This window comes from Neomonachus schauinslandi, chromosome 5, assembly GCF_002201575.2.
Source record: "Neomonachus schauinslandi chromosome 5, ASM220157v2, whole genome shotgun sequence".
NCBI lineage: Eukaryota > Metazoa > Chordata > Mammalia > Carnivora > Phocidae > Neomonachus > Neomonachus schauinslandi.
In genome coordinates, this window is record NC_058407.1 from 33,445,441 (window position 1) to 33,473,240 (window position 27,800).

Sequence of the window (27,800 nt, forward strand, 5' to 3'; positions counted from 1 at the left end):
ATGGCTCCCTTTGGAAGAAACTTGCTAAAGACTCGGCATAAAAACAGGTAAAGTCCAGGGTGTGTGTCCTGGGGGGGCTTCTGTGTGAAAGTAGGTGTTTTGCTGCAATTCGATTCTGATGAAAATTGCTCTTGGGGGAAAAGCCCTAGGGAATGAAGTTTTGTATTTATATTCAGCTGGCGAGGATATTATTCCACCTGGAGGATCACTGAAAAGAAAAAAATATATATATTCTTTTGATTATTTTTGTTTCCCCCTTTGGCCAGTCCCGGTTCCACAGCTACCATCACCAAAATCTCTCTTTGTGTTGCCTTGCATATTTGAGAGTAGTGGGAAGGCAAATTTCATTTTGGTTGACACAGAATTTTGGCATGTTATAGGAAGGGTTAAAATTGTGATGGAGATATAACTAGAATTTATTAGCCACTAATTAGAACAAAAAACACAGCTGCTGATACAATCCGGAAACAATGCTTTGGCTCCCCCTTAGAGCGGGGCATTCCTGAAACCTGGAAAGTTCCCAAAGTGAAAATACTCTGTAGACAAACTTAGGTGAACTGATTGTTTCAAATATCTTTGAGAGCTTTAGGTGGTTTTAGGCACAAAAGGAGGATTCAAGCAGCTTGAATCCTTAATCCGTATTACTACAATTTTGATTTGTTTTGCTATTTCAAGCCTGCAGTGCTCATAGTGTAAATGTGTAAATAAATGTTTTTCTCTTTCTCTCTCTCTCTCCCTCTATCTGTCTGTCTCTCTCTCTCTGTGTCACACACACACAGAGATTTTTCTTGAGCCAGTATGTGTGTTTCAGTCCTATTAAATATTTTATTAACACCCCAAATGTTACATTTATATGCTAAAACAAAGTGTGGATAATTTTAGATATGGGCTTTACTCTATTAGCATATTTATTTTGGAATAAGGGCTTTTCCATAACTCTTCTCTCCATCGTGCTTGTTAGTACTTGTCATAATTTACTCAGAGTAAATTTAAAAGCATACAATTACATGGTAGGAAATGACACAATTATTTTAAAGTGTCTGCATGATAATTTATGGTGATAGAATTTTAAAGTAAATCTCCACATTTTGGGCATAAATGTCTACTTGAAAAATTCTGTTTTTAATTCATTCCAAATGTATTCATGATTTAGTTGATTAAGTTTGCCTAAGAAACAAAAACTATGAAACTTTCTAAGCCAGTTTTATTTGCTAATAATTTGGTAATGTATCACAAATACGACATTTCTGGTAATTAGTGAAACTATATGTCAAAATAAATATGTCTGGATATTCTTTAAAAAATATGTTAGTGATTGTTATTAAAAATAGGTTTGTATTTTAGTGGTATCTGTGCATTAAAAAATAATCCCAAAAGGCTTCCCTTGCCAATAGAAAAGCTTTACTACTTTTTAAATGATTATGCAGTAGCATTATTTTTGAAGTGTGTTAGTTTAAATGCCATTGAAATATATAAAAATTACTTGGGGAAAGTTCGTGGTCTTATAAAACAAATTAAGTTTCTGGCATGCTGAGCCTTCTAAATATACCCTTGTAGTTCAGGGTTGTTTCATGTATGTGTGTTTTTGTTTTGATTTTGATTATTATTAATTCTAAAATTCTGTCATTGGTATGCCAGATAACAGTTCAGTATAACTTTGTGTGCACCCCCGTGAGTTTCCCTCAGGGAAGTACATGTCCACTTATATTATCTCAATTCTGCCCCTGTGTCATCTACCCATAAAACTAGCTTTCATTCAGGGAGGTGAGTATACAGTTTTGTTTTGTTTTGTTTTAAGATTTTATTTATTCATTTAAGACAGAGAGATACAGAGAGAGAGAGAGAGCATGAGCAGGGGGAGAGGCAGAGGGAAAGGGAGAAGCAGGCTCCCCGCCAAGCCAGGAGCCAGACATGGGGCTCAATCCCAGGACCCTGGGATCATGACCTGAGCCGAAGGCAGACGCTTAACCATCTGAGCCACCGAGGTGCTGTATACAGTTTTTAATATGACATTTTTTATGCAAAATTATGAAAAAAAATGGAAAGAAAGAACATTAAAAAATGAGGAGTTTAACAGTATTTCAAGTTTTTCTGAGAAAATGGATTGGTGTTCCCAGTGGTGATGTTTTATTATGAATGTGTTTTGATGAAAGTGGTAATAGTGAGGATATGTGTAAGTTGCTCTAATAATTGAGTGCTTCCCTTTACAAATTTGTATTTTTCCATCCTTAAGAAAAATTGTAAGCCACAGCAGTGGTTGGAGAGAGAAAAATATGGTTGTCTCAAACTGAGCAGTACATAAGCACATGGTGTATTGAAATAGAATTAATGTATATTTATTTTTTCAGTGTCCAGTATTACTATAGATGAGGTATTTTTGTTTTGTTCTGCTTTGTTTTTGCACCTTCTCAAAGGTGAAACTACATGTGAAACTTAGTGACATGATTAAGTCCCATCTTGTTTACCGGGTTCCATAATGATTTAAATAATCTTACTTGGACATATTGAAATTAAGTATCTTTCCTTAAATGACAAGTGATTAATCCTTTGATAGTAAATGTGATTGATGGTAAAACATGTATCTGATAACAGCTAAGGCATTCCTCAAATATATAGTATAAAAATCCTTGTAGAATGCAAGGGAAGAATTTGAGCAATGCATTTGTGTGTCTTGTGATGTATAATTTATACAGGTAAAAGAGCTACTTGAACATAATTGCATCTTTGTCAGCAGGAAAAAATATAGATTACTAGAAGAAATTGTAGGAATTTGAGGCATTAATATTTTGACTCTGTTTATTGAACTTTTCTGCATCTATTCTCTGTCTTTTCCAAGTATGGGGCATAAATTCTTTTAGAAAATACAAGCTGTAAAGCTTAAAGAGAGCAGTGCCATATCTGTCTAGTCACCATTGTGTTTTTATGCCTAGGACAGTGCCTAGCATATTATGGACCTGTGATACAGTTATTTATATAATTTTGTAAATTAAATTATAAAAATATTTTTGCTATTTTATTCTCTTATTTATCATCTGAGCTCTGTTGGTATTGTGTAAAAGTGAAGACCTCATAAAGGATTGGTTGACATTTGATATAATCCAAAACCCAAGGAAATAGACAAACAATTTTATGGGTTTGGACGCGAAGTTAATCCTACCCCACTAGATATTCTGTTCTAAATTTTAAGAAACATTTAAATTAAAAAATGGGGAAACAGTCTTTGGGGAATTTGAGAATAATGCATGGTCATGAATGATAGTATTTTGGTGCACAAACTTTGTATGCTTTTCATTTCTAACTTTCATATAAATAAAAGAAATGGAGCCAATCTAAGATCCTTTATATTTATGATCAGAATTAATCTTTTAAACTTTTCTAATTGTAGTAACAATGCCACAAATGCTTCATCAGAAGGAAGAATTAAGTTTTGCGGTTAAGGTAAAATTTGCTGGCAAAATGGATGTTTTCTCTGAAATTAGAAGTATGGTAGTTTGTGAATTCTGCAGAATGGGAAATTATCATGTACTATTTTGTCTAACCTCAAATAAATACTTAAAATGTTCCTGAAAATGGATTGAGAAATGCACGATATTTGAGTATGTACATCTTTTTAGTTCCCAGAAGTTTCTGAAAGAGATTTCCCCTGATGATACTTGGTAACTTAAGTAGTTATTAGTTGGCAGCAGACAGCCCATTAGGAACAATGACTGGAATGCTTTGTCCCTGGCAAAAATATACCAAGAGCCCTGAAGACAGTGAAATTGAGCTTTAGGTTAAATCTTGAATTGTTACTCAAATGACTAAAGCCAACTTAAAAATCCACTACATAAGATATTGTATTATGTACTATTTCAATTCATGAAACATGTCAAGGTGAAAGGTTCTTAAATGGAATTTTTGAAAAAAAAGTTTAAAAGTTTGTAGCTGGTTAACAATTTTATTTACAGAACATCTTTATTACCTGGACTGCATAACTTATAAAGCTTTGATGGTATTTGATTGGTATGTAGTTCCAGGAGATCTGATAATAGCTCTAAAAATTCACAAAAATGTGGCTCTCTTTTTTTTAATTTTAGTTCTGAAAATAGAATAAAGTTGAGTAGCAGCATGTATTTACCTCTTCCAGGAGTATGTGAATACCAGTCCTTGATAAGGAATTTCTTTGTTTCTAGCATACTGGCTTCCTAAAATGAGGCAATATGTTATCTGTACTACGTATATGTGAAAGAAAAAAGTTCAACATGCTTCTGCGCTTTAATGTTCTGTAATGTATATTTGCTTAGGAGTTTTTAAAGACATCTTTCTGGCAAAACATATACAACACATAAAACGTTTCCTTTTTTAAAAAAATAGATTGTGATTCCATTCCTGTCTAACCTGTTGTAATTCTACACCTTCTAGAGAAAGTTTGCCTATTTGTTGGTTATCATTTAAGAAAACTTACTAATGTAAATGGTCACCCAAGGGCAAAGTAATTATGTCTTGTACATGGAATAGAATCCTGGGTTCATGCTCAGCACTGGCAGTGAGAAGCAAGATATTTCAAGAATAAGAATGATCAATGGGTATTAAATATGTTAGCAAACAAGGAAAGTTATCCTCAAAGGTTTATATCTGCAGGCTAGAATGGCCTCTGTCTTTATAAATAAAGTGACTTAAGATATCTATAAAAAAAATTCTCATTGAGTATACCCAGTGAGAGCAGGGACCTTACCTATCTTGCTCCTTTCTAGGTAATCAGTGAGTAGTTTCTCAAATATTTGCTGATCGAATAAATGGATTCAACATATACTCTTCAAATACACCTGGTCCCCATACAGGACTTGGATCAGAGTACATCAGTACATTTGTGTTGAGTGGATGCATAAGTAACTTAAAGAATGAATCCATAAATTCAAGGTTGACCTCTCATTATTCCTGCTCTTAGGCTCCATTCCTTCTTGCTTTCAAATGGTAAAGGACCATATCTGACAAATAGACTTTACTGAGCTTCTGATAGAAAACAAACCAAGAAGCAGGGTAACTCATCTTCTCAAGACATGTTCTTACTTCCCTTCATGTTCCTGGAGTGCAACCACGTATATCATGAGGTTTGGCAGATGATGGTGAATGGCTACTATAGATCCCACTCCTAACTGTGGAGCATCTCCTCCTTCTTTTGTGATAAGAGGGAAATATGACTAGGAAATATTTGTTTTCTTACATGATATGAGGATTTATTCTCCTTCTATAGGATAATTATAGTTCATGAGACAAAGGAAAATTCTAGAAAGAAACAAAAATATCTTGGTTAAGAATTCCAGCAGACATTAGGTTATATCTCAGATAAGCCATTACTAATTGTGTCCCCTGGGGCAAATATTTAATCTTTTTAATACAACAACAACAATAATAACAGCATGCAAGGGAAAATCCAAGCTTGACAATTAGAGGAGGGTTGCTCTTTAATACACAATTATGAATAAAAGTATTACTAAGGTCGTTCTGGGGAAGACAACTGTGCAAATGAGGTAGACCTTATGCTTCAGTTTCACGAGCTTCAGAGTAAATCTACCTCTGCTAACATTTCTTATAACACCATGTGCCACTGTTCTGAGTGATTTACATAATACTTTAAGTAATGCTGTGAAGAAGGTACTATTTTACATTTGAGGCAATTAAGAAACAGAACAGGGCAACAATAAATAAGTGGCAGAGACAGGATTTGAATCCATGCACTTCACCATTGTTCTGTATGGCCTGTTGAGGACTTAGTCTTCTCATCTCTAAAATAGAGTTAATCCTATACCATCAAGTATGAGATTAAATCTGGTTATATTTAAAAGACAGCACAGTACTAGGAGGATGGTAATAAAAACTCAATAAATGTTCACTCCTTGTTCAGGCCTGTAGGATTGAAATGCTATGAAGTATATCTAAGTTTTTAATATTGAAACATGGTATGATATTTTGGTCTTTGAAATCTCAACTCAGAACTTCTACATCACCACTAATCTCTTTTCTTCTGTAGATATAAAGAGGTATATTGTAAATGACTGAATATGATTAGAATGAGTCTATCAGTGTTGTACAAAACTAGCTTTGGATCTTGATGAAATATTTGAATTCTGACAGCTTTTAGGTTTAATCCTCACACCTCTTTTAACCAATTTGTGAGACCATTAACAATTTGGCAATGTGTTTTTTACCATAGTTTAAAATATTTTTATTTATTTATTTATTTATTTATTTATTTATTTGAGAGAGAGAGAGAGAGAAACAGCATGAGAGGGGATAGGATCAGAGAGAGAAGCAGGCTCCCCGCTGAGCTGGGAGCCTGATGTGGGACTCGATCCCTGGACTCCGGGATCATGACCTGAGCCGAAGGCAGTCGCTTAACCAACTGAGCCACCCAGATGCCCTGTTTTTTACCATAGTTTAAAGGATATTTCCTTGTGTGTTCTTGGGGAGTTTTGAGAAAAAGAAAGGATACATAATTTAAATATTTTAGTCTTTGTCTAATAAAATGAGAGATTGAATTAGATTTTTTTATTTTATTTTTTTTTAAGATTTTATTTACTTATTTGAGAGAGAGAGTGAGTGAGAGAATGAGCACAAGAGCAGGGGAGGGAGAGGGAGAAGCAGACTCCCCTGTTGAGCAGGGAGCCTGATGGGGGGTGGGGAGGTTTGGGGGGGGTTGATCCCAGGAATCTGGGATCATGACCCAAGCCAAGGGCATATGCTTAGCCCACTGAACCACCCAGGCACCCCTGATTTAGATTTTTAAAGTTCCTTTAATTTCTAAGGTCCTATGATTCTAAAATACCCTCTGCAGAGTAGAATTTAATTCTCTTGTCTTGCTTGTTTACCATTTCAAGATAACTTTTAAAAATAGAATTAAAAGATAGATTTTTGGTGTATAATTTAATTCTACTTAAAACATGATGCATTGCCACATAACTTCTACCACAAAAGGTAGCATTATGGTAAAAGCCAAATGTGTTTATTTCCATTTATTAGAAGATGTGATTAGTTTATAAATTATAATATCTAGGAATTATTGAGTGTTTGCTATTTGCTATGCACAATTTTAAGTTTAATAATACAAATTTATGAATGTTATGAGTAGCTATCTTTTTATTTTAGTTCTTTAGGACTGGTAGACTGTGTATTTGGTATTGTACCAGACATGCAAAGACACAACCTCATTCCTAAGAGATTAAATTAATCGAGAGAACAACACTGCAGTTAAATATCTCAAGCATGAACTTTCTTTTAAATCACTCTTCCATGGGAAACTGTCTTTGACAGGGTAGGTAAAATCACAGTCTTTATGATGCAATTAAGAAGGTGAGAGTGTACTCTCTTGCAGTTGAATAAGGCTGTTCCTTTGTACAGTAGGTGCTCAATAAATGTTTTTGATTGCCTCTAAGTAGAAGTATATAACAGAGGAATACATGAAGGTAAAGAAAAAATAAAAGGAGCATCATCATAATTAGATAGCATTTATTATTAAACTCCCACAGTTAGGTGACAGGCTTGGACAAGAGTAGCGAACACAATAAGATGTATAAAAAGATGTGGGAGGGGGCTGAATCACACAATGGTAAGACTGACTAAGATAGGATAATCAAAAGATAAGGATCGAGAAGCAGGCAGAAATATGGTCAGTTTGGCAAGAATCCATATTCTTGGTTGGGTTGGTTGAAAAAAAGAGAATAATTTTACAATTGAGGAAGTGTACGGAAAAAATTTTAAGAATGTGTTTATATAGCAGTATTAGACTTACAGTCAACGATTGGTCAATTTATCAGTTCATAAAACTGAGTTGTTCTATTTTGTGGACATTTTTAATTTTAATTTTATTAATGCAGGTAGTGGTCCAACTTTAGCAAGTTTTTATGCTCACTACTTAGGGTATATAATGGATAAGAGTTTTGTGGCTACGGCTTCTTAATATACTTGCACAGTGTATGCTTGTTCTCAACCAATGACTAGGAAGGTTTTATAGCCACCTCAGATACCTTTAGTTAATCTCAGGCTCCTCTTTTACGCTGATATTTTTCAATCCTTTTGGAATTCCCTGCAGTATGGTTAACTGAGGGACTTAAGATCCAGTAGCAGAGCATTAGTTTGGGGAGACCACAGTTTTTCATAGTAAAGCCTATTTTTAGATCTGCACATAAGGACCTTACATTTGCCCAGAAGCCGTGAGAGATGCTATTGAAAAACCATGAGTGTTTCCATAGGGTAGATATGTAATGACTGCAATCTCATATGAAAAGAGTTGTACACAATTAGGAAAAGTACTTATGAGGCTATCTTGGACCTTTGAGATTCCATCTTTTTTTAATAGTGTGGGAAGTCAGGCACTTTTTAGCAGAAGAATACAAAGCATTAGTCTTGGCTTCTTGACCGCCTGTTCTACTCCAGTAGTGAAAGCCAAAGAATTTCTTTCTAGAACTATTAATAAGAGGCATGAGACTTAGACTAAATTACCTTTTAAGAAAATGTTGATCATTAGTGGTTCTACCTTGAATTAGGAGAACTTGCTGTGATCACAGTTTCCAGGATTAAGTGAAATGACAGCTTGTGCTATGTAACACTGTCCACGGTACGAACATAACTACAATACTGCTCACTTACCTGCCTTAGCTTCTAAAAACAAAACATTCATCAATTATCCCATTTTGTCAGATTTGGCATCGACTTACATATATTTGCTGCGTGCCGACTCAAGATGGTAGTTATTTGATGATTTTTTTTTTAATTCAGAAGTATTAAATGAACCACACATCTGAGGGGGGGATGATGAAAGATTAAAGATGAATCAGATATGGATCATGCTTTTAAGGAATTTGCTTATTAGGAGACACACAGACATACATAAATAATTAAAATATAAGGCAGGCATTTTAAAATATCAATAACATTCATGTATTCAACTCTCAATATTTATTTACCTTGTAATAAGTGCCACACGTTATTTTAGGTGCTGGGGATGAAATAGTGAGAAAGATAGTCAAGATGTCTGCTCTCATTGAACTGATAGTGCAGGGAAGGACAGGCAGACAACAAACAAACAATAAAAGAACAAGATGTCAGATAGTGATTATTGTTAAAAGAGTCACTATGGGGCAGAACTGATAGGAATTCAAAAATGAGTGGGTAGGGCAGTAGAGAATATCAGGATGAAAAGCAAAGAGTCATTAATAACTATAACTTTGGCTCTGAGTAGCTTGGGAACTTTGTTGTATCATCATGAAGAACAGAAAGAATGGCAAAGGTAATTTTGGGGAGGGAAGAACATCCGGTGAAGAGTGAAAAATTCAAGGTCTAATTTGTATGCTTCCAAATATTCCACCTCCAAGCACCTGGTGTTTAGACACACCACACCTGAGATGGGACTGTGAAAGCGGCCTTTCATCCAGCCTACTCTGATACCTCCTGACATCCATATGCGACTGATTAATATGGAGCATACTGCACCTGGAACAGGGCTTTGAAGACAAAAGACTGGTTTCCCAGTCAGGGCCTTCAAGCTGACTAATCCTATGTTAAACCCACTCAGTCTCCATGAAGCATTTAGCACCCATCCTTTTAGTGATACTTTAATCATTCCCTTTGGTCCAAATGACTTCCAAGCATGGCCATCACTTCCAGGGGATTATAAATTTCTCCTGTTTAAAGATCACATGATTTTCACCTTTTTATCCCCTACATAGAATTATGTAGATATGGGAGTTTAAATAATGTCTTTTTAGTTAGATAATAAAATCTAGACTTTTGGTGCAGGTAAATCATCTAGGTCAGGAGTCAGCAAACATTTTGTGAAAGGGACACATAATCAGTATTTTAGGTTTTTTTTAAAGATTTTATTTATTTATTTGACAGAGAGAGACACAGTGAGAGAGGGAACATAAGCAGGGGGAGTGGGAGAGGGAGAAGCAAGCTTCCCGCTGAGCAGGGAGCCCGATGCGGTGAGGACTCAATCCCAGGACCCTGGGATCATGACCTGAGCCGAAGGCAGACGCTTAATGACTGAGCCACCCAGGCACCGCAATATTTTGGGTTTCTTGAACCATAATGTCACTATCTCAACTACTCAACTTTGTCAATATAATATGAGAACAGCCATGGACAATACATAATTAAATGGGCATGACTGTATTCCAATAAAACTTTACTTACAAAAATAGGTCGTGGAACAGTTGTAACTACCAGGCCCTAGTTAACTGAAAAATTCTGTTTACTTCCCCAAACCCACTTCACCTCCATGCTGCAAAAAAAAAAAAAAAAAAAATGAAAGAAAGAAAGAAAGAAAAACCCAAAAAACATTTACCATCTACTATGTTAGACACTTAGGCTTCAAAGATGAAAGATTCAGTCCAGAACCTGACTGGAAAACTAGAAAAAAGAAAGGTAGAAAATACTATCACTGAATACATCAAGAAAGGGCACCCATTTCCATCTGGGGTGGAGGGAAGGGGGTTATTCAGAGAAGGTAAGGAAATTTTCCTAACAGAAGGGACATTTAAAGAAGAGTATGAAAGAAGAGGGAAAAAGAGTAATTCAGGCAAGGAAGCAAGTTACAGGAAAGGCCCAGATGAAAACAAAACTGGCAGATGTAGTTCAATCCAGTCTAGAAATCCAAAGCTTGATATATGTGACAGCCCTCGGAGTTATCAGAGATCAGCAAGAAGTCAGGGATAGCTAGTTATGTCCATATTAACGTGCATACTACAGAGCACTTGGCTATGATTTGGGGGAATCAGATCATGGAAGGAGTCCTAGGAGTAGGTAGTAGAGAGAGAGAAAACAGGAGAGAGAGGGAGAGACAGAGACAGAGAAGAGAGAGAGGGAGAGAGAGAGAGATTTAAAAAGGACTTGAAAACCATTTAAAGATTTTAATCAAGGAAGGTATACAGACAGATTTGCAGTTTAAAAAGGACAGCCTGGCAATATTGTGGAGCACAAATGTGAAGTGGGCAAAAGTTTATAAGACAATATTTAATAGCTTACTGCAGTAATCTGTTGTGAAACTGAGAGTTGTCTGAATCATAGTGGTGTTGATAGACATAAAGGTGCATATTTAAGGCATTTGGGAGAATGAATAAAGCAGACTTACTGACTGGTTGTTAAAGGGGGATGACATAGAGAAAAGACCTAGGAAAATCCCAGTTTTCAAGCTTGAGAGAAAGAATGGGGGGACGGTGATCACATTGGATAAGATGGGGAATCAGGAGATGGAATAGTTTGGAATATGAGAGAAAAGAATGATGCATTAGTTTTGATCAGTCAAAGTTGAGGTTCCTGTGTATTATACAATGTAAATATGAAGTAAACATGCAAAAAAGGAGTTTGTGAATACAGGTCTAGAGCTCAAGGGCAAAATATATAGATTTGGGAATATCAGCATACAATTGGCTGATAAAGTTGTGGACAGTATTATAGTCACCCACAAAATGTGTTTAATGAGACAAGAAATGACTCACAGGAAACTGGGGGATGCCATTGGTATCAGTTAGTACTTACTGCATAATAAAACATCCCCAAAATTAGTGGCTGAAAACAACTTGTTATTTGTCTTCTTTTTAATTTTTTTGTTACTTTTAAATTTTTATTTGTTTATTTGCTTGTTTGTTTGTTTTGATTCTGCTGGTAAACTGGGGGTGGTTCTTCTGTTGGTTTCACCTAGGCTTTCTCAATGAGAGTGGGTTGGCTGAGGTCTAGGTTCAGAGGGGACTACTGAGATGGCTGGGCGTCTCTCTCCATGTGGTCTTTCATCTCAGGCTTTTTCATCAAGCAGCAGTACCAGGATGGCATTCCAGGAGGAAGAAAGCAGAAGCTACAAGATATCTTGAGGCCTGGACTTCAGAACTTGCATACATGGTTTTCACCATGTGCTACTGGCCATAGCAAATCCCAAGGTCTATTCAGGGAGGAGGAAATGGATTCCATCTCTTGATGGAAGGAGCTGCAAAAGAATCTGGCCACCCTGCATGACACCTACATTTATTGAATATACAGAGGAAGCAAAGTCCATGCAGGATCTGTGAAGGAGAAGCTAGCAGGGTAAAGCAAGAAGCTTAGAGGGTGAAATCCAGAAGTCAAGACATGGATCGCTGCAAGAATGGGAAGGAAAATCACAGAGCATAATGTTACAAAGAGGTCAAGTCGAATCCATTCCGGAAATGGCTGCTAAGTTTGGCAGTTCGGAGATCTCTGACAAGCCTGAGAAGAAATGTGTTGGGGGTGGGGTGGGGGGAGTCACTTTATGGTAGGTTATTGTTACTGAAAAGAGAAGAACTAATGAAAGAAAGTGAGCGTGGATTGGTATTTGAGTTTGTGAATGAAAGATAGTTGATGCAAATATGTGGTCAAAATAACAGTAGTTACAACGTGGCAGGATAGTGGGAAGGACCAGAGAAAAAGGTAGAGGATAAAAAGAGTTTAATAAGGGATACATTTTGAAGCAAAGTTCTAGAGGAGGTGGAGGCTGTGAGATTCAGAGCATATGAAAAAGCTTCAGGTTTGGGGAAGGCAAAAGGACGTATGATGCTTTTGACATGGATGACCACTGTTTTTCTATTATCCAAAATATTTTCAAGTACTCCTTTTTTTTTTTTTTAAACAAAATGACATGGCAGGCCCTGGTATATTCTTGTTTCTATAAGTTATAAATTTTTTGTTGCTCTTTAGGTAATTTATTTGCAACTAATGTGAAGAGCTGATTATTTCAGATGAAGCTTCCATTTGGAAGTCACATTTTATTATGTTTTATTATAGACTATGTTCAGAAAGTGAAAATCAGGGGAAAAGGAGCTCATCTTGTGTTTTCAGCTATCCTACTGGATAATGCAAATTCCTACATTTTTCTAGTGCCATTCAAATATGCCAGCATATTTCAGAATACATTTAGAGAGGGAAGAGTAAGTGGCTGCAGGCAGATACAAGCTAAAAAATCACCATCATTAGGGAATATCTTCTACTAAGTAGGCAAAACCAATTATGGACTTAGCTGCCCACAAGAAAACTCATGCTAATAGCTGACATAACTACAACTGTCATTAAACTAAATATTCAGGCTAGGTAACTTTCCTTTAATAAATGTATGTGCAGTTTGTTGTAAAATACTTCTCTAAAAAGTACAAATCAACAAGGAAACTAGGTATTTGCCAGGCATAGGTAACACTGGGAAATGAGCATAAGAATTTCCAATGAGATTAGATATTTCTTCAGCATTTTATCTGGTAAATACTACATGTTAAATATTTACAGTTTGATTAAATCAATTTCTGGAATCTGAACTATAAGCTTAGTTTACCTAACCCCCAGTTGTCTCCAATAAACACATTCTTTACACATTCCTTTCCCTTTTCTCTGTTTATGAGATTTATGTATTATAGCTACCCTGCAATTATGTTATGTAGAGGGTTTTTCTTAATCTGCATACCTGGCTTACTTCCTAGAAAATTAAACTGGCATTAGTAGAACATAAAACTAGTGCTTTCTATATGTGTGTGTGTGTGTGTGTAAATCCTTAATCTCTTGTGCCTCAGTTTTCTAATCTATGAGATGGGTTTAACAATAAGACCTATCTGGCAGGGTTGTGATGAAAACTAACTGAGTTAATGTATATAAAGCATTTAGAACAATGGTGGGCACATACTAAGCATTCAACAAAGTGAACTACTATCCAATTGTACCTCTTTACACACACACTTTACTACTTTTTAAATACCTGTCCTTCAATTACCAGGTCCACACATAATCATGTGAAGTCACAATTTGAAGGGGTCTTCTTTACAGACAAGATCTAAAGTATTTTTACTTATTTATTTATTTTTAAGTAAACTCACTCCCCAACAGGAGGCTTGAACTCACGACCCCGAGATCAGGAGTTGTGTGCTGTACCCACTGAGCCAGTCAAGTGCTCCTACAGAGAAGATCTAAATCAGCATATTGCCCTGAATTAAATCTCTTGAGGCTCTTTTATTTAATCAGACTTTCTACAAAGAGTTATAGGACTGGAGAATGAATTGACATTGAGGTCAATTACTATGTTTTTATTATTATTTATTATGACCCAAGTTTTATTATTGTTGTTTGTTTTTTTTATTTTTGGGAATTTTATAGCACATTTGCTCAGAGTTTATCTTATGATTTTCAATAATGTTTAAGTGGTCCTGAATTTTTAGAATCTCCCTTCCTAAGCGTAGCTTTTCTCCTTCCGAGCTATATGACAAATTCCTGAACATAAGGATCATTTTATCTTCTATATCATTTTATCCTCAGCATTTATTCACATTTGCTAAAACTAGAGTTTCATTAATGATTGTTGAAGCAAGTTATAAAGCTCATATACCATAATTCCAAATGGACAATTTATTTGGAAGGTAACTAACTTGGAATGGATTCAGTTAATTTGCATAGAACTTTTCTTTTTTTAGTACATTTAAGTTTTTATCCTACCCAATTTTGTCTCTAGATTTCTATTTGTGTTTGGGTCATTCCTTTACTCTTACAAAGTTGCTCATTCATATACAAAATATAAATTTTTCTCTTATATAATAATGATGAAGGTAACTAATTTATTAGCAAAACTATTTTGAGTTGTATTGTGATAATTTTGATTATTGGGAAAAGATGCTATTAAATTTGGAAGTATAATATTTTTGTTTGAAAACAGTTGTAACATGTGATTTAAATGTTCAGCATCGAAACTGATTATGGCATCCCCAGCATTTTAAATTTTATAATTAGCATAGAGTTGGGTCTGTAAACTCAAATATTAGTTTATAACCTTTGGTATAGAACTTAAATTGGTAAACTTACTTTTTATTTTTTATCTTTATTCTTTAATGTCCTTAATGACTTATATGCTTTTGTTCGAAGAAAATGTGAATTACTACAAGGTAGTCAGATTTGAGCATGAGATAAATATACTGAACCAAATTTCTTTCCTTGTTATTGTCTTGTAGCTCCCATTACCATTCATCATTTCTGAAACTTGCATTGTTGGGTTATTCTATCTCCCAGTATTATTTACTGGTATGTTTTTAATATGAGTGCCACATATAGTGAGCTATACATTGAAGGTTCTATTTGACTGGACATCATACCCGTGAGAGTTATTACTTATTTGGGCAAGATGTTTTTTTTTTTTTTAAGATTTTATTTATTTACTTGAGAGAGAGAGAATGAGAGGCAGAGAGCATGAGAGGGAGGAGGGTCAGAGGGAGAAGCAGACTCCCTGCCGAGCAGGGAGCCCGATGTGGGACTCTATCCCGGGACTCCAGGATCATGACCTGAGCTGAAGGCAGTCGCTTAACCAACTGAGCCACCCAGGCGCCCCTGGGCAAGATGTTTTGAGAAAGAACTGCCTAAGAATGGTTTTCATAACTTCATACCCATCTATCTTTTCTATAAAAAAAATATATATTATGAGGCATTAAAATCTGCTTTCTGCTGGACCAGAATCTGTGCAGGGACTAAGTTTTTTTCCTCTGTATTGCTATTTTGTATTTCATTTATCAGAATACAGGACACAAAAATGAATTACATATGTACTCATATTGTATCAATTCTAGTTGTGTTCCTTGCTATGACATTGAATTGCATAGTGATAGCAGGATAAAATTAACTTCTATCTTTTGAGGAGTATAAATGCGTTTTGAGGTTTAATAAATAACTTGAAGGGAATAAATTGTATTATGAGTTAAAATACTAAGGAGACAGTTCTCATTTCCCTGTGGAATGAGACGTTTGACTGAAAAGCATTTATTTACTTTCAACTTCATGGAAAAAAACATACTATGACAATATCATAGCTTGGCCAAAGGTCAGTAAAATATAGAATCTTCATAACCCTTGGTTTGTATTCAGCAATCAGCACAAATAACCAGATTTGTAAATATAGTGTCGTCTGCCATTTAATTTGAATAATGGTGACTTCTGGACAGTATTTGAGTCCAGAGTATCTTCTAAATAATCCAAACAAGATAGTGTTATATTCAGTGTAGCTTTATCTCTAAGGTAGTTTTAAAGGCTATTTCTGACTTCTCTAGGCATATTTTACATGCCTACAACACCCCCTGCCTTGCCTGGGCACTAGAGATGCTTTCCCTCATTTCCCACGGTTGTTTCTGGGAATTTCCCTTTCATCCTGTAAAGACTGCAGGTCTTGGCCTCTTCTTCCCCCAAACTCTGGGTCTATTCCTAATTCTGGTCTTTGTCCCTTCTTTCAGGGCAGAATAGACTGTAAAGTAGTAAGAGAAAAGCTCAACGAAAACCCCTTCTGGAGACTCCCAACCCGCCCCCCCCCCACACGGCTGACAGTGCCCTGATCTCTTGACCATTTCTGTCATGTCATAGCTACTCAAATACTGTTTCTTAATGGAAAAGAAAGATTTACTAGTTTATGAATGGAAGTTTTTTTCTAAACTATAATTAACCCTATAGGAACATCAGCATTCCTTAGGACCAGTTCTGGGATTAACAGAGGAAAATCCAGTTGGGCAGGATTAATAATAACAAACATAACATAGGCTGTGGGGTGAAAGGAGAAAAAAAAAGTGCATTTGTATTCCATTAAGTAGAATGCCAACTTTCATCCTTTATTTTAGAGTACTTGAGATTGGAAATGTCTCCCTTGTTTATTATTTTTGTTTTCATAAACTTTAGTATTAAATTCTCCAGAAGCTATAAGGAAAAAGGGTAAAGGTGAAGCTGTGACATATATTTTGTTGTATATCTGGAAGAGGATTTTTCCATTGCATCACTATTGACGTTTGTGGCTATAAGCTTTTACTACCAGGAAACCATTCTGTACCTTGCAGAACATTTATGTTCCCAACCTCAAGCCACTAGATGCTAGTGGTACCCCCGGACTCTAAAATAAAAATCAAAAATGTCTCCATGCATTGTCCAATGTCTCCCGGGGGGCAAAATCACCCCCGGTAGAGAACCACTGGTTTAGAAGGAGAGACTCTCCAGTTTGAAAAATAGCTAATAGCAATAAGAAGGAAACAGAGAACAGTCTTTGAGCAAAGGACCAGGACTCAGATATGCCCCCAAAGCTGCATAGTTCTTCATCTTTCAATCTGATGGATCCTTCCATCGCAATGTTCAGGCATAGGTGCCACCAATAGTTTGGAACTGGAAAAGTTCTCACTATTAATTTCTAAGCATGGGATATGGTTCCCAAGAGACTTAAGCAATAAAAGCATTTCGTTTTGAGTCACTCCTATACATAGCAGCCAGATTGTGTCAGTATCAGACTTTCTGGGCTGACCTCCAAAATAGTTGTAATAGAGGTTCTGTGGAAAATGCATTCACAGGTTCAAATTAGTTTCCATAAATGTATATAGATTGCATTCTAGTGTTTGTATACTGGGCTTTAGAAGCATAGCTTATAATGTAATTATTAATTAACAATTTATCATTTTAATGATTCTTATTGTTATTAAAGTAGGCCTCCAGGATGTCTGGGTGGCTCAGTCGGTTAAGTTTCTGCCTTCAGCTTAGGTCATGATCCCAGGGTCCTGGGATCGAGTTCCGCATCAGACGCCCTGGTCAGTGGGGAGTCTGCTTCTCCCTCTCCCTCTCCCCGCTACTTGTGCTCTCTCTCTATCTCCCACTCTCTCTCTCAAATAAATAAATAAATAAATAAAATCTTTTTTAAAAATTTAAAAAAATAAAAAAAAGAAAGTAGGTTTCCATATAAAATATTTGTCCTAGTAAGTTTCATATGTCAAATTTCAATTAAACTTTAATGTCTAGTATATACTAGGAATGAATGTTACTCTTTCAATTTATTCCCCTGTACCCCAACTTCAATGCCCTTTTCCTCTGGGCAACTGAATAAAGATGGCCAAAGTTTATCCATTTATCTTCATTTTTCTCTGCTTTCACACTGAATCTTTTTTCAGTAAATATATGCTTTCAGAGATCTTCAGTTTGGCATTGTAATATCTTAGTAAATACTTTTTTTTATCTTAAAACTTCAGATTTGGATACTTAATTTATTCCCTGATGCTTTGTCCATAATTACTCAGTGGAGTGTGTTGAAGAAATATTTGAGTGTATGAACGTTGCATTTGTAATTACAAGCCAACTCAACTTAATTCTGTGTCATTGTTTTTGTGTTACTAAAATTAATTATCAACGGAGAAATATTTTCAATTTCCTGATTGACAATAGAGTGAATGCAAGAAGTCCAATATTTAATTTCAGTTATTATTTCAGAGTAAATATGGAAAAGTACCCATAAGTGATGTTAATACATGTTGTTGAAATGTTTTATTTAGCATATAAATCTTAATTTTCTGATGATATTCCAGAAAAGGTAAACACGGAATAATGAAACAGCTGTAGAATAATATATATAGTGTAATGAACCTCATTAGCACAATTTTAATCAAAATCAGAGGGTTATAAATCAGAGAAAGATTAAAAGCATTCTCGGCTCATCTGTGATCCAAAGATTATATTAATGATGTTTTAAAGTGTCTCTTATTAGCCAAACAGTTATGTCATATTGGAAGTACACATGCAAAAAACTGATGAGTTAAAACAGGTGAAAAAATATTGTGAGACATGTTGGAAAGTATTTGTAAAATAATATTGTTAACTACTATAGCAAGGTCGATAAGATTACTGAATGAACATACTAAAAACACTACACCCCTCTCTGTATTAAATAACAGTAATTTTGTTATTAGTGTTAATAACCTATATTTACCTAGTACATTTTTCACAATTCTCAAAGCTCTTTTACTCATTCTCTTATATGATATTTGCAGCAACTTTATGAAACATGTGAGTCAGATATTGTAGTATGACCGTGAAGGGTACAGAGGATTGGGAAATGAATGGATAGAGACTCAATTGGGGCCATACTACAAAATAAATACAGTTTTCAAAATCCGAAGCCTGTTTAAAACGTAGAATTTAAACATGATGAATCTTTTACTAGGTATGGAAGATTATGGAAATTCATTGGTCATTACTTTTAAACATATTCAATCAAGGGGTAGAACTTTTGAAAATTATCTGATTTGAATGATGGTTGTAAAATTTCCTCAAAATATTTAGAGATAACTGACTCAGAAAATATAAAGTAGCTTAAGGTAGACTTAAAAAAAATGTTTGGAACCAGTCAGACTGTGATGTTATTATTAAGGCACTAATTTTCTCATACATAATGTGGAAATAATACTATTTTTAGGTTGTGCTTAATGACCATTAGGGTTACATTATCCACATGAGCTGAAAAGTAGCAGATATCTATGGGAGGCCACAATAGACAAGCATTTGATCCTTCCCAAACAAAAAAGGTCCCAGTTAGGGTAGGGGCATGGAAGTATTGGGGACTTGTCATGTACATAATCATTATTATTCTACGTAGGGTACCAAAGGATTCCCTGCTCTCTGTTCCTCAGTCTTCTTCACAACTACAGTGTAAGGCCGAAGAGGTTGTAGGTCATGTGTTATCCTTTCTTACAGACCCAGAACTAATGTTTCCAGAAAATGGAACAGGACATAGGGACTACTCTAAGAAAACAACAGTAAGGCGTTGTTATATATATATATATATATATATATATATATATATATATATATATATGTATATTTATAAAAGAGAGTTTTGTCAGCCAACGGAGGTGCCCAGACCTGTCAGAAATCCTTTAGTACTGCATCTGAGTAAGAACAAGATTAATATGGAAAAGATAGAGACAGTAATACATTCTTATGTACTTCTTTCCGTGACTGTCCATTGGGAAAAGTCCTCCCTTGACCAATTGGTGTTCTAACAGGACATTAGAGTTCCATTCCTATCAAAGGCAAATTTATATAATAATGTTCCTCTTAAAAGAGTAGTGTATTTTATTATTTTTTTTCCAATTTAATCCACATATCCAAATCATCAAACTAGGGGCACTGGCTGGCTCAGTCAGTAGAGCATACGACTCTTGATCTTGGGGTTGTAAGTTCGAGACCCCCGTGTAGAGATTACTTAAAAAAAAAATCTTAAAAAGACAATCATCAAACTCATGAACTTGTTTTTACAATATAATGGTTAGCACTGCCCTATGGAACCTGCTTTCTTGCTTGGGTTTAAATCCTCAATGTACCACTAACTGTGTGACCTTAGGCAAATCATTAAAAACCCCTGTGCTTTATTTTCTTTATCAATAAAATGGTGATAATATTATTACCTACATTACAGAATTGTGAGGATTAAATGACTTGATATATGCAGAGCTTAGAACAGTTTTATTTATTAAATGTTTTATGACTGATGGTTATAATCTTCCGTGCTAGTATTTTTTAGTAGGGTTTTTTTAGAGTTTAACCATGAATACTAAAAAATAGCATAAAATAAAGATGTCCTATGTTCTTAGTTTTAATGTAATAGCTGTTGGTGTTATAAGGTTAATAACTGCAACAGTTACTCAATTTTGTTATTTTTACCATTATTTATAAAAAGTGCATATTGAAATGGTTATAATTTAATATACAGTAAGTGCACAGGGCATGGTTTACTTCTTTTTAAATTATGCAATTTAGTAGGTAAACTTCTAACTGCATAAAGTAAAAAGAAAGTTTGTTAATTTTGAGTATTTTATAGGCATGATCAAAACAGATGAAGGTAATGATTAATTTAGAGGTAATGTGTGCTGTACGGCCATAACACAAACAGTAGTTAGTATGAGTTACTTTGAGTACTTATTTGTTTTTGCTTAGAATGTATTTGTGTCCTATTTCTCTACTAATTTAAATATGAAAATAATTCTGTTGCCCTACATTCTACCTATGTTTTTGTTGCTTAGAATTGTTAAGTGATGAGTTGTAAATATTATCAAATATCACATTATTCAAAGTTGAGTCATTAAATGTTAAATATTTTTATTGATTGATGATTGATTGATGTAGTGTAAATGTTAAATATTTTTATAAGAGAACAATCACAGCCCTTTAGGACTTTTTGGATAATTATTTATAAAATATTGGTACAGTTGGATATCTAAATTTTATTGGGTACTCTTTGTTATTTGGTGTCATTGATTTGTCCTTTCACTGTTAGTAGTCACTTTACGACCTCAGGAAAGTCAATAACCAAGGTGCAATAATTAGTCGTTTAAAATAAAGATAATAATGTAGGATTAGTCACTATTGGTACTAAAACATAAACACTATAAATTCTAAGTGTTAAAATATTCCAGAAACCAGGGAAAATTTCTTCCATATATGCTTCATGGAGTCATATGCTTTGAGGGTGCTATGTAAAGTAACTTTCACAACAAGCCAATTACTACTTGAAAATCTTGTCTCCATAAATCATATTGGATTATAATTCACTTTATATCATTTCTTTCTTTTTTTTTTTTTTTTTTAAAGATTTTATTTATTTATTTGAGAGAGAGAGAATGAGAGACAGAGAGCACGAGAGGGAGGAGGGTCAGAGGGAGAAGCAGACTCCCTGCCGAGCAGGGAGCCCGATGCGGGACTCGATCCCGGGACTCCAGGATCATGACCTGAGCCGAAGGCAGTCGCTTAACCAACTGAGCCACCCAGGCGCCCCTATATCATTTCTTTCTTAACATTCTTTTAAAGAGATATTATGAAAGACATGGTCAATTTGACTTACACTCATGATGGAAATGTGATCTTAAAAATTCTCTACAGGGTATGGCCCAGAAACCACGGAACTTCCCTGTTTCTTTTACTACCTCTATGGCTCTTTTTTCTTCAGAAAACTGATTTTTTTTTTCCCTATCCCTCTCTGCTACAAAGGAAATTACTATCAAGTCTTTACTTCTCTATATGTCCCAACTCTGACCACTTCCTAATACCTCTACTGCTAAAAACCCTAGTCAAGGCAGTTCGCCTTAGATCTCTGCGCTAGGCTTTCAACTAAGCCTTCCTGTCTCTGCTTTTGCCTTTTTTTTTTTTTTTTTTTTTTTTTTTTTTTTACAGTCCATTCCATTAAACAAGCCAGGAATACTTAAAGCATAATTTTAACCATAACTCCTCTGTTTAAGCCTTTCTAATGGCTTCTCACTAAAACTAGAACAAAATCCAAATGCCTAATCATGGGATATGCATTTCTGCTAGATCTCATCAGCTATCATTTGACCTTTCCCTCCCTCCAGTAACTCCACCCCTCCCCAAGCCTCCAACTACATTCGCCTTCTCTCTGTCTCTAGAACATGCTTCATGACCCTTGCCCTTCTGTTCACTCTTAGAATTCTTCCCTTAGGTCTCTGATGGCCTCCTCAAAACTTATGCCCCTATTCAAAGGTCATCTTCTTAGAGGAAGTCTCTCCTAAATACTCTGAATAAAATGAACTTCTCTTTCTTCCAAGTCATTCTCTGTCCCTTCATCCTGTTTAATTTTCTGTTTAGTATTTACCACTACCTGCTATTATAATAATTACACATTTATATCTGTGTTGTCTTCTCCTTTGTATACTGTTGTGTCTTTAGTATCTTCAGACATGTCTGGCACATGGTTGGTGTGTAATAAGCATTTGTTGAACAAAAGTATGACTGTTTTCAATAATGATCTGTTTTTAGCCCTATGACTCTAATATCATCCCACCATTCCTACCTATGCTTCCGTGGTCTTTGTCTAGTCTGAAGGCTCCAGCAAAAACTGTCTTATTTTATCTCCTCTTATTCATCTCCACTTTGAGTATTGTCTTAACTCTAGCAGTTCTGACTGTAGTTATAGTGTGGCTGACTTCTATAGATAAAATAGCCTCAGTTGTCTTGGATGACAATTTGCTCTTTCCAGAGCCCACTAGGGAATAAAAGCAAATTAAGATATTTTCCTTGATCTTTTTTTCTTGCAGTAAAACTTCTGATTCACGTGTAGTCTCAGCCTCCAAATGCATCTCTGATAAAGGATAAAATCTGAAAAGGGTATTAAAAAGCTAAACCGTGTTTCTGAGTTTACACAGGTGATGACAGAAATAAAATGTACTTTGTTTTTCTTTCAGATCTCCCACTAAAGACATGGATTCAGAAGAGAAGGAAATTGTGGTTTGGGTTTGCCAAGAAGAGAAGATTGTCTGTGGGTTAACTAAACGCACCACCTCGGCTGATGTCATCCAGGCTTTGCTTGAGGAACATGAGGCTACATTTGGAGAGAAACGATTTCTGCTGGGGAAGCCCAGTGATTACTGCATCATAGAAAAGTGGAGAGGCTCGGAACGGGTTCTTCCTCCACTAACTAGAATCCTGAAGCTTTGGAAAGCTTGGGGAGATGAGCAGCCCAATATGCAATTTGTTTTGGTTAAAGCAGATGCTTTCCTTCCAGTTCCATTGTGGCGGACCGCTGAAGCCAAATTAGTGCAAAACACGGAAAAAGTGTGGGAACTCAGTCCAGCAAATTACATGAAGACATTACCACCAGATAAACAAAAAAGAATAGTCAGAAAAACTTTCCGGAAACTGGCTAAAATTAAGCAGGACACAGTTTCCCATGATCGAGATAGTATGGAGACCTTAGTTCATCTGATTATTTCCCAGGACCACACTATTCATCAGCAAGTCAAGAGAATGAAAGAGCTGGATCTGGAAATTGAAAAGTGTGAAGCTAAGTTCCACCTTGATAGGGTAGAAAATGATGGAGAAAATTATGTCCAGGATGCATATTTAATGCCTAGTTTCAGTGAAGTTGAGCAAAAGCTGGACTTGCCTTCTGATGAAAACCAGATTCTGGACGACCTGACTGAAAGTGATGGAATTGTACACCTGGAGGAAAGATTAGCATATTACAGAATGCTCATTGATAAGCTCTCTGCTGAAATAGAAAAAGAGGTAAAAAGTGTTTGCACAGAGATAAACAAAGACGCAGAAGGGGCCGCTACAAGTGAGCTTGAAAGCTCTAATTTAGAAAATGTTAAGTGTGATTTGGAGAAAAGCATGAAAGCTGGTTTGAAAATCCACTCTCACTTGAGTGGCATCCAGAAAGAGATTAAATACACTGACTCATTGCTTCAGATGAAAGCAAAAGAGTATGAATTCCTGGCCAAGGAGTTCAATTCACTTCATATTAGCAACAAAGATGGATGCCAACTAAAGGAAAACAGAGGGAAGGAATGTGAGGTCCCCAGCAGCAGTGGGGAGGTTCCTTCCTTGACTCAAAGAGTATTTAACTTGTATACAAATGACACAGATTCGGACACTGGTATCAGCTCTAACCATAGTCAGGACTCGGAAACAACTGGAAGAGACGTGGTGCTATTGTCAACATAATTCGAACGGCTTGTTTCTGACCTACTTTCGTGTTCATGTTTGCTTAATAGGAAACTTTATTTTAAATGTCACGTTCTGAAAAATGATGTAAATCATGTTAAGTATTCAGTGGTTAAAAAAACTAGAGAAAGTTTATTTTTGATTTAAGAGTTCCAAGCTCACCCAATTATTACAAGTTCAGACGATGAGCTGTTTATTAGGAATGCAACACAAAGAGCTTGCAGGTGTATAACAGAAATGATTTGATGGGAATTATAATCTCTTATAGCTTCTGGGAGAAATGATTTACACAAAGAAAACTAATTCTTAATATTGCAGTCAATATATTAAAACTAGATACATGAACAAGTAAAATTAAAAATGTGCTGTAATATATTTTTTCAAAGCTGTATCATTGGAATTTTTAAGTCTGTAATGTACATGACAGCTACGCTACTGTAACTGTATTAATTCAAGTCTTGGTTCTTCTCACTGATACTTAGAATGTACATCATCTCTGTCACTTTCTGGACCCCTCTACTTGTTTAGACCTAGACGACAGGAAGTGGGAAGGGCTGCCACTGGGACATGTACAAATTCCAGCAGTGGATTGAATAGGGGTATAGATGAGAAAGGGCCAATTGCTACATACAACAGCAATTTTTCTAAAGAAGGCTAAAGTTACTAAGAATGATGCCTGGGCTTTCTCTGACCAAGCAAATCATCTGATCAAACAAATGGTCTGTGCAGGTTTATTTTTTGAGTGAGGCATGATGTGGGTTACAGAGAAAATCACAGGTTACAGTCCTGTTTATTTACACCCTGCCTACAAAAGAGGCTCCAAGAGAGGCAACTTGGGGTCCTTTGTGTGAGTAAAATAGAGTTCTGTATACCCTAGTATTAGCATTTTGTCTCTGAACCTATAGAGAGGAACTCACATGGACAAAAACCTTTTATTCTGTTACACTGGAATTCGGATTGTCTTTGTAAAACTTCATCTAAGGTGCAAACTAAAAAAATGTGGCTCTGACCCACACTCCTTCCCCAAGGATGCTAGTAAATATCCAACAAATTGAACAGATTATTTAGATCTCACCTTGAGTGATGCTCTTTTTAGTGCCAGACGAGGCTTGATTTTGCCTGACGTTTTCCTCCCTCTCTCCCTTCTTTGCTTCTTGCCAGTGAACACATGATGTAATCATATTGTAAACAATTAGTTTTATTGTTTTATTGTACTGTTAAATAAACACCACTGTGGTTTATTTTTTCTTTAGCTGACACTTTTCCTGTATGTCAGCATACATGTAAGTAAGAATATTATTTTACTTAGTTCTAATATGTGGATATTGGTGAAGATTTCAGTATTTCTTATTCCCTTTTATTCCCATGCTTACTGTAGTGCATGTTTTAACTGAGTTTCTTAATCGACCTTTTCATTTCTCCATCTCCCAGACTTTTCACCAATCTTTGAGAAGATATTTAGAATGTTTCAGTATTTCACTTTGGAGAGCATCTGTGTTACCATTTCTTGCACCAAGATAATGCTAAAGGCTTTAGTTGAAATTGGCTGGTAAAGAAAGTAGAAATTTCCATTCCAGGGAAAAGATAGTGATAAAGAGTAAGTAATAATGTTAACATGGGTTTAATTTAAAAAATTAAAAGGGAATTGAATAGTCATCTGAGAAAGGGAAGGTTTTTTTGCCAAATATCACATTAAATCATTCAGCAATAAGGCAAGTTATTGATATATTCATTGTTCACTACTGGGGATTAAATTCAGACGATCATCAATGATAAACCAATTGCAATGTTGTTTTCCGAAAGTGAAAGCAATCTCTTTGGGTTATTCCTTAGTGAGAAAATAATGAAAAGAACATTACTTATCTGCTATGTAATTTGATTAATTATCTGAATTTGAAAGAGGTTCTGATAAGAAATAGGACTGGACAGATAATTTCATTTTAGAATCTTTGAATTAACTTCTGCCTTTATATAGTTAAGTAGTGATACATTCTAAGGACTACTTCTATATTTTTACAATAAATTATGTTAAAAACTCTTTTCAGAAAGCAGAATCATTGATTTTTAAACACACTTTAGAATTTCTAGTTGTTCTTTACTTACACAAATCTATTTGTGCTTTTGATTTGTTACAATATGAAATCATCAGTTACCATGCTGAATCTCTTCTTTTTTTTTTTTTTACCATGCTGAATCTCTAATTTAGAGTAATATATTAATACAGATATAAAACTTAACTACAATTGCCCTCATCTCTGGATACTGAGTTAGTCTTTATTAAAGTGAGAATCTGAATTATAAATATAGAACTTGATAGAGGCTTTAATGTTTTAATTATGTATAGAATCTTTAAAGTGTTTATAAATGTTTGAGTAACCTAACAGGTTAACTATGAAATTGCTATATGCGGCTAGAAGTAGCAAACCAAAGCTGACTATTCTTCCTTCTTGTAACAACTTAGATTTTCATAGACTGTACCTTGTTCATCCTCCCCCTTGGAATGCCTCTTTTTCCCTCCATCTGCCATACACGGAAACCTACCCATTTTGTCTTTTTAACATGTTATATTTTCTATTAAACATTTATTCCATTCAATCAGGTGTAATATCTTATCTCTGAGCCCACAACTATTTCAGGTGTACTTTTCATAGAGGAGCACTTATATTACGGCTTAGCTTATATTTATTTTTGTACTTACCTAACTTCCCTCCCCAATGTATTTTTTTAATGTTTCATTACTTTGTCTTCTATCTTGTTAACTATAATCCCTCCAATCGACCTCCTTACCTCTTTGCCCCTACCAAGTTTTTGAATTGAAATGCTAAATTTTAGAAGGCTGCAACCATTTTAAAAATTATTTCTATGATGCTCATGCATTTTATTAAATATGCATATTAGCAGACTTAAAATGGTAAAAGTAATTCTACTTATAAATTCTTTAGGGGAGGCACTAAATCTTTGTGCTCTGAAAAAAATTTTAAATTGGTAAATTTTTTATTTTATTTTTAAAATCACAGTTACTGATTTAAGGCAATGCAAATATTATCTTTTTAAAAGCCTCTCAATAGTTAAATTACGGTATTTTCCTTTGCATTATATGCATGTAGGAAAAAATATATATTCTGTAGAATTGAATTTTAAGTAGTAGACACAAAATAACTTTGAAATAATATCCTAAATGAAATATCTATTTTATTTTCTCTTTCTAACTCAAAGAAATAAATGGTTTCAGTGTATAGAAGCTATTCTAATCCATTAAAATTTTATTTTTATATTATTTAAACACCTACTGTACATGACAAAATATACTTCTATGGCTGCATTTTATAGTTTTTCAAAGTAGGATTATGGTTTTATTTAGAATGTATTTTTCTAGTTGACAAAAGGAATACCTTTTAATCCAGATACAGATTTTTTTTTTTTTTAATATTAGGCTATTTCTTTTCATACTACCTGATTGGTTTAATAAACCTGATGTAACAAATATAAACTATCTGTAATTTCTTCAAGTGTAACTAATTCAGAATAATAAAAGAAATAGTTGTACCCTT

General features: G+C 35.0%; 1 protein-coding gene across 1 annotated transcript; it reads left to right on the forward strand.

Moving 5' to 3' along the window:
* On the forward strand, window positions 1-27,800 carry RASSF9 (Ras association domain family member 9). The gene is made up of 2 exons (XM_021687654.2): window positions 1-47; window positions 22,989-27,800. Exons 1-2 carry the CDS (start codon window positions 1-3, stop codon window positions 24,247-24,249), a joined length of 1,308 nt encoding a protein of 435 aa, XP_021543329.1. The 3' UTR covers window positions 24,250-27,800.